This window comes from Limulus polyphemus, unplaced genomic scaffold (genome assembly GCF_000517525.1).
Source record: "Limulus polyphemus unplaced genomic scaffold, Limulus_polyphemus-2.1.2 Scaffold948, whole genome shotgun sequence".
NCBI classification, from domain to species: domain Eukaryota; kingdom Metazoa; phylum Arthropoda; class Merostomata; order Xiphosura; family Limulidae; genus Limulus; species Limulus polyphemus.
Window position 1 is genome coordinate 80,671 of NW_013666558.1, and position 9,023 is coordinate 89,693.

At 30.6% G+C, this 9,023-nt stretch overlaps 1 protein-coding gene across 1 annotated transcript in view; it reads right to left on the reverse strand.

The window, feature by feature from the left end:
• LOC106461379 (homocysteine-responsive endoplasmic reticulum-resident ubiquitin-like domain member 2 protein) overlaps window positions 1–8,769 on the reverse strand; it is an 18,983-nt gene extending 10,214 nt beyond the window's left edge. The window contains exons 1-3 of the mRNA XM_013921197.2: window positions 8,570–8,769; window positions 5,825–5,984; window positions 2,672–2,761 (exon numbers count right to left, since the gene is read on the reverse strand). Coding sequence (XP_013776651.1) covers window positions 2,672–2,761; window positions 5,825–5,968 — 234 coding nt within the window. The 5' untranslated portion in view covers window positions 5,969–5,984; window positions 8,570–8,769. The remainder of the gene's footprint in view (window positions 1–2,671; window positions 2,762–5,824; window positions 5,985–8,569) is intronic.
• Between the last annotated feature and the right edge of the window lie 254 nt (window positions 8,770–9,023).

The window sequence follows — 9,023 nt, forward strand, 5'->3', positions numbered from 1 at the left end:
AAAAATCTTTCAAATGCGACTGTAGTCTTTTTTTACCCTAAAACTCTGTCTTCAAAATAAGGGTGCGTCTTATATTCCGAAAAATACGGTAATGAAAAGGGTTATATACACCAAACACAAATGTATTTATTTCTATAACACCTGTTGTATCTTTTGTACACATTACAACACTTGTTATTGAAATATAAGAGATTCCAAGTAAGGGAATTGTTGTACTCTCTAATATGAAAACATCTACCAATTGCACAGTTCTACAAGTTGTGTGAAAATTCAAAGACCTATAACTTGTGATTAAGATCACAATGAACTGCAGATAATTTCCACTGTGAATTTCAATTGTGTAAAAGTTTTATTTCAAATCTATTTTCTGATTTCCATGAGTCACTGCCCAGAAGGCCATTTGTTAAATACCACAGATTAACCCCCTAGGCTGGAGAAACAATTGATTTGAAGCACATAAAGGAAAGTAGCAATAACATAGGGTGCTAAAGGTGAATGCAATCAAACTTATTAGGCCTAATAAATCTCCAAGTACTGCAAACTCACTCACATGCAAAATTAACACTTGTCATAAAGGTACAACATACACTACTCATTACGTTTTGATCTAAAGGTTTGACACTTAACTGGGATTAATCACAAAGTTATGAAACATTGATAATCCTACTGAATATGTAGACTCAGAAATGAATCATTTATGTATCTATTATTGCTTTTTCTGAAAGCTTAGCTAATGTTAAGAATTTTCAATTTCGTGAATAAAATTCAGTTACTTGCAGTTACTGCCACAATAATGACAAGAAAAATTAAACATTATACTCCTTTTTTTTTAAATAATTATTTAACTCATGAGAGACTGGCTAAGTGCTTTAACTTCACCAAATAATTACTTTTAATAGATAAAACAAAGTAACATTTTGGAATTTCTTTCATACGCTTGGAAAAAAAAAAATGTGTGCAAAAGAAATGGTTGTGAATCAAGCCTAACACAAATGATAATTTGTTTTTGTTAAGTACAAAGCTACATTATGGGCTATCTGTGCTGTGACCACAAGTGGTATTGAAATCTCTTTTTCTTTTTAGTTATAAGCCCATGGACTTACCGCTGAGCTACTGGGGTGCAAATAGTAATATACAAATTCAATTAAAACAACTTAAAATACCAAGGATAGGTGATGCAATTTGCATACTTATTCAATGAAATATAAGTTACATAACATATTGACAACAAGACCATTTGGTCCTTCAAGACTGTCCTTCCACACCCACTACTGAAAGTAGTAAAACTTTAAATTCAACCTTTATGCTTCAGTAAAGTACTGGCCTCCACTACTGCCAATGGCTACTCATTCCAAAAGCCAAACACCCTGTTAGAAAAATAAAATTGTGTTACCTGGAACCTAGCCTGCCTTTTACACATCTTAATCTTCTCATCCTATTGCCTTTAAAACACACACACAAAATTAGTAGCCTTTATCCTATTGAAACCCCAGATAATCTTGTAAACTTCAGTAAGATCACCTTTTACCCTTTCAAAAATATATCACAAGAGATCTTAACCTATCCCTAAATGATAATCCTTCCATCTCCAGAATAATCTGACAAGTTCTTCTCTAAACCTTTCCAGAAAATCAATAACTTTTTCAGATAAGTGAGGCCTAACTGCCAATTTCAATACAGATCTCTGACTTCTGATCAATCGGTGTCTCAGATTTTAACATAATGAGGACTTTACTGCTCATAATAAATTGTAAAAAAGTAAAAAATCTGATTAAAAGAAAAATCAAAGTGAAGATAATTCAAATCAACGTCCTAACTGAAAAGTTTAAAAATTAGGCATCTTTCTTTCTTAAAATTAAGGAAAGATAGACCACACTATGAATGGTTAAAATGTTTAAAATAATATAAAAAATTCCAATATTTCCTGACAAACAAAAAAAAGTGTAAAGATCTGTGATGTAGAAGACTGAATGAGCCTTTGTTCTAATTCTAGCGCTCATGAGGATTACCGCACACTGAGGGTCCGTCTACTGGTGGATGGCTATAGTCCAATAATGATTACATCACTAGCTGGTGTAATAATTACAAACACGAGAAAAGGTGGGAAGCTTCGTTTAAGGCTCGTAACATGCAAAAAATCTTCACGGCAGTGCAAGAAGCAATAGCTCTTTGTTGCGTAGAGAGGATATTAATGTTTGTTTTGATTCACTTTTATTACTAGTTGCTCTAGAATCTTTTTATTCTTCATATTTTTAGATTATGCTTTCTTTAATACAGTGTATTAAACAGAAACTACAGTTTTAAACAATAATTTTTCTTCTTAATGTTGGTTTTAAAATACATTCTAGTAAACAAACTAATATCTGAAGCTTAACTTGAACGTTAAGTTTAAAAATACCACTGTATTATTTAAGAATTAAAGCAAAGTATCAATACATCGCCAGCCAAAGTTCAAATTTTTATCATACACAGTTGACATTAAAAAATTAAATTACACACAACTTGAACAGTGTGTGTGTGTGTGTGTGTTCTCTCATTGGTTTTAAACAATAATTTGTTGGAAGGATAACAAAATACATAATTTTATACTTTGAAGTTTATCAACTAATGTTTATGTTTTATTAATGTTTCATTATACGAGTGCGTTCAATCATAAGAAGTTCTGTCTTACAGATGTATTTATGTATTTGAGAACATCCTTCAGTCTAAGGTGATTGTGCAGAAGTCGGCCAGAGTAAATTAGTCGCTGATCTGCTGCTTTCTAAGTAAAATAAAAAAAGAAATAAAACATTGCTAAACAAACTACACAGGATAATTTTTATCATATGTTATTCAAAAACAGACCTCTCCAGACGTTGTGTCTTCATTTTGAAGCCATCATAAAATTATGTACGATTGCTTGACAAACATCAACATTGACCAGTTGGTTGATTCATATTCAAATCTTAACACTGTAATTGTTACACTTAAACATATCTTCCATATTGAGCAACTAGGTAGTTTAAAGCTAACTGAATGACATATGGCGAGGATCGTGTTCCTTGCAGGGTTTTTGCAGGATTTTAAACCTGGGGGTGAAACACCTTTGGGCATCAAATTCTGAGGATAAAGCTTTGAAATCTGAGTTAAATTCTTTGGATAACAAAATTAGTATTGATAAAGATGCCCCAATAACAATCATGTTTTGCTTTCATATCATAATAATACCCTATTAGTTTTGGATATTTTCAATGTGTAAACACGTATGCACATTCATGATGTTAGAAAAATACATAGATTCAAGAAGTCAGTTTAACACAAAAATACAATACCCTGTAACCTAAGCATTTTCAAAAGGTGATCTTTTAGGAGCAAACTACAAAGAAAGGGTCATCTTTGGAAACACTCAGGTAAAAGGTTATCATATTGTCATACGTGTGTGTGTTGATGTTTATGACTCTGTGGTGGGTGTGAAAAATGAATATATTGTTATTTGTAACATTGTAATGTATTCTGATGAATACTCACTTTCAAAGTGGTAAAAGACATCAATTTTCACCACTTTAAAACAAGCGCACGTGATCATTATGTAATAATTACAAGTCCAAGTAGACTTTCTTTCTTACAAGAATCAGTCTGACCGCTAACTACCACTTGTCTTTAAAGCTGCAGTTCATGAACAAATATAAACTGCCTTACAAACGAGGGCCTGACTAATATACAAGTTAATCTGTTAGCACTCTTTTATTCCATTGATAGTTGTGAAACTGAGGTTTCTGCCCAAAAAGGAAACCACATGACATCCATGAACTCTTCAATTATTGTTCATGTGTCAAATAAATTTGTAATAACACTATGAATATGAACTTAACACCTGTCTCAAAATGTAAATGTTTGATGTTGCCAATTACTCTAAAGTCAGAAACATTGGTAAAACACTAAAATCAATACTTTTTTTGTTTCACACAAGTGAATCAAATGTTCTGTTCATGAATTTACCTGTATAATTCAACTCTGTAAACAAACTCTGAAATATGTGCATGAAATACTCAGGGTTCAGATTTTTTAAGAACCCTACTTTAATAAGTAAACTCACCATATTTCTTTCATGCATTTTTTTTTCTTTCATATACTTAACTAATCAGTTAAGTATATGAAATGGCACATTAAAAATGTCACAAGCAATTATACCAAAAGCATATGTAAGTCAAAGTATACTATTCATATTATACATTGTAAGAAATGGAATTCCAACAGTGTATGATTAGCAAATTTCATGACCATAACACAACCTGTGTGTTTTTAAGTTAAGAATAAGGATTCTGGATGCTCTTATAATTACACTGAAAAAATTTAGTTTCTACACACGTTCGTTAAAAAAACTTGAGAACAATCTATATTTTTCCGAGATTTCCAACAGTTTATAAAATAACATAAAAGGAATCTTAGTTAAAACTTGTAAGTTTGACAGCTTTAAATATATTCATTCACGATATGAACAAATTATTTTGTATGTATGTATCATAATTTCCCCAAAACAGGGCCAAAGGATGGCTGGAAGGGTCATCTGTCTTAACCACTTGCACCACTACACAGTAGTATGTTGTCTGTCAGTCAATCAGTATACAGTATAAAATGACGTTGCATAAGGAACATGTAAAACGTATGCATGCCATGAATCGCGAGAAGAATTATGCACTCTGTAGGCTATAACACAGCATGACATATATGAACATCAAAAGCAAGAAATAAAAAATACTCTCAATTTTGATTTTATTTACTCTTTAAATGGAACTCTCTCCGGGACCTTGCGGAAGTACATCTAGAACATAATTATCATTTATCATCAATCACTAATCGGGATAATAGCTAAAATTACAGATAAATATTGATGTTAAATTGTATTTCACCAAAACAGTATTATTTTTTAAAGTTTGAAATCTGTAGTTGTGAAATTTAATTTAATTCTATTTCACTTTAATATTTTTAGAACTAGGAATATAAAGTTTAAATTATCCCTTTACATATATGCATACATCCTTTTTCTTTTAAATATCTGTATAAATAAACATTTTACATACACAATAAAACACTAAATGTACTAACCCTTTTTTTATTATATATTAAAAACACACATTATAAACGTTAAATTTTTTCGCTGGAAAATTTATGGAACTACAGAAAAGACTAGGGATTTGACCAAAAAGAAATGAAGAAGCCCAAAAGGGCTTATAAGAAACAGCTGGCTGATAATGTTAAAACTAACAACAATATTTTTTTAAAGTATGTTAAAGGTAAGCAAAAAATTCAAGAATGGGGCTGGGCCCTTAAAGGATGCTGATGGCAAGGTTTTTCTTGAAGACTATAAAATGGCTGAGCTTTTAAATATTTTATTCTTTTTCATTTCTACAAGAGAAGATAGTATCAATATTCCAGACCTTGAGCATTCCATGCAAAATATTGGAATTACCCGATTCACGGAGATATTAATCCCTTGGTGGCAAGCAGAGACTAAGAAGTTAAAAACATACTAAGCATCAGTACCAGACAATTTTTCAGTTACAACTACAGAAGCCTTTTGGTTACAGTTTACATTCCGAGTATTGTCACTCTTGGCTAAGCAGTTAAAAAGATTCATACATATAATTTTTTACTCAGATTTATCAAATATAATCATTTGTATAAATACTCTTTTCCAACGTATTAAGTACACCGTAGAAATCTGAAACTGGTAAAAAAGTAATCTATACCAAAACTAATTCCTAAAATCTATTTTACATGACATAACGTTAACTACGGAAATGACAAATGTGTAAAGAAAGAACGAGCTAATGAGATAGCTTACCGGCTTACACGGGTAGACATCCGACAAGTGATTTTTTAATCTTTCTACTGTCCAGTTCAACTCACAGTCAACTGTTTTGTCTCCTATTTTCTGGTTCGGAACTTTTACCACCAGCTTCACAGGCACACTGAGGACTGTCTCCATGTCCAAGTTTACTTTTCTGCATATGTGAGTACGAAATAAATATTATAAAAACAAATGTTCGTTCATGGTTTTCTAATCTTTATTAAAAATATATAGACAAATAAAACGAGTGTTTTAAATCCATTTAACAATTATACCTTCAATTTCAGCTTAAAGTAGTTGGACAATAAGACACTTTATCATGGAACTTTATACACTGATTAGCTGGTACAATTATGTGGAAGTGTACATTAACTAACTTCTGATCAAAACAAGCTACAAATATAGATGAGAACTAAAACTCAACCCAGTAATTAATATAGCTAATTCTTACTTATAATGATTAGAATGTATTGTTTGTAATTTTGGTCATCTTCCCAATATCTCATGAAGTTCAACCAGCTTCGAAGAATTAAGTTATTCTGAAAACCATATATCATGTTAACAAGAAGTTTGTATAATAAAAACAAAACCTCAAAAACTTAAAAATAAAAACAAAAAAAAGATATATAATACATTTAATTATTCTATTAACAAAAGTAACATTAATTACAGACCACAACTAACTGTGCACTGTTGTAGATGTCCTTAAAAAAATTTGTAGAGTAACTTTTAACTATCATTCTCACACAATATCTTCTACTTAAATAAGTTTAACAAGCAAACTATATAAATCTTCATGTGCTATGAATTCTATGGACTGTACCCATGAATCTTCAAAGTATGTCCTGGGGAGTTAAAATGTAGATAGAGAAACCCGAGCATTCCATTTTGGTAATGACCACGAGACCATTCATTCTGTCGTTTAGAAATTTCAAGTTTTACATACATATTGGATAACATGTCCATTTCCTCATAAGAAAACCATAAAGGCACCATTTACTTATAGAACATCAGAAGCAGGCTGAATATTAACTAAATTTACTACAGATTACGTCTGTCTGAAATTCAGAAGCAGGCTGAATATTAACTAAATTTACTACAGATTACGTCTGTCTGAAATTCAGAAGCAGGCTGAATATTAACTAAGTCTACTACAGATTACGTCTGCCTGAAATTCAGAAGCAGGCTGAATATTAACTAAGTCTACTACAGATTACGTCTGCCTGAAATTCAGAAGCAGGCTGATTATTAACTACATCTGGAATGGATGACAGTCAACACTGTCTTTTATTGGTAACAATTACACATTCAACCACAGTCAGCTGGTACTTAACTTTTGAATCCCCTCCCCCATAAAAACAAAAAGAAGACTGGATAAAATTAAATTCTTGCACACACTCCTGAATGACATTTTTATGATGCATTCAAAGTTTTGATAAAGACTTTAGTACAGATATTGTAATTAAATATTGGTTTATACGTTTTTATACATTAAACACTTTGTTTTCTATCATCATAAATTTCAATGATTTCGTACAAATTTTTTCACTAAAAAACAAACTATAATTTTATTTGATCTGCAATTTAATAATAAGAAAAATGTACAAAGATAAAAAAATATTCCTAAAATAAAACAGCCACCCTAGAGATTTAGTGAACTTGTACCCCAAATTTACAAAATGAGATTGACAAATAAAAACCAAGTATTTTGGCCCTGTAGCAAAGAGATAACATGAAAAACCATTTCCATGTAGGACTGCTTCAGAAAGATAGTTTTGTTAGTTTTAAGGGTTACTTCTAAACCAAATAGTCATAAGGTATCTGAAATTGCTTCATGTTTGACAATAATTAATGGAGCCAATTGACTCTTGGTCAGACGTCTAAAAGTTAAAACCTTTTGATTTAGAATCATAAGGGCTACAATCAATAGACATATAACCCACAGAAGTAAACTAACAATAACCATTATGATTCACCTGCTCTAAGTTACAAGATGCAGGTACACTTGTGCTTATTGTAATTTAAGAGCCTTGTTCTAATCTTACTCAATTCTTAGGACTCTAGCCATAACAATTTCTGTCATCATATGTTCTCTTTACCGTTTACAATATTTGACTTACTTGTTGCACATTCTATTAAAAATTTGTTATTCTTAAATATTAAATTTCATATGTTCATAGTGTACTCAAATACTAAAAACTTAGTAAAAGTTTTAAGAATTTTTAGAGGTCTTTTTAATTTGAAGAATTCCGATTTTTGATTTAGTAAGCTACCCTTAACTCTCATTAGTATTAACATCATAGTAGGTTTGGCCTTTAGATTATAGTTTTAATAAATAGCTATACACAAGACATTAACGTTTATTACTAATAGTAATTGTATGAGTATGACTTTGTTCCAGTCTAACGTAGTAACAACTCTGTTGTTAATGTTAGGACCACAAAAAAGATCCAGTCTAAAACTGTAGAACTTAGAAGAACTTAAAGTTAAAACTTCAAGTTAACTTCTGTCAGTTAATGTTAATACTATATACTAAAGTATCACTATTAGTAACACTAATAATATTAGTAATATAGTAATACTAATAATTAGTGATATAGAAACACGAAAGTAAAAATAAAAATGACACATGAAAGTAAAAGCAACTAAGTAAAACGTAAAAATTAACATCAACATTTGTAAAATTTATAGTTAGAACAAAAATATCAATTTAATTTATAGATAAACATATATACATACTTTTACGTCTTAGCTTAACATTAACGTCGATATACGAGAAATAAAATCCGCTGAAGTAGGCGTATTAATACTATGAAATGTCTTCAGTCTTCTAATCCCAGTTTCATCAAAACATGCCCGGTTAGACCTTTATATTACTATAGTAACACTTATGCACTTATTTAGCTGACGTGTTTATGCCCATATACACCAAAAAGCAAGGCACGACATATTCCGTTAGTGACTTCGAAAAATGTCGTATAATATATCTGAATTTTATTTGTATGTTGTTGTTTTTTACCCATACTTCAAAACATCCTTATAACCTATAATTTAGATTTCTAATACTGAAAATGTTACGTTTATTTTTTTAAGATTAAAGTTCTTTATTGTTTAATAATTCGTTTTATGTACTAGCTCCGAAGACGAAAAGCTCGCTAAAATAAAAGTTCTCTCTTTATTATCTGGAGTGTAA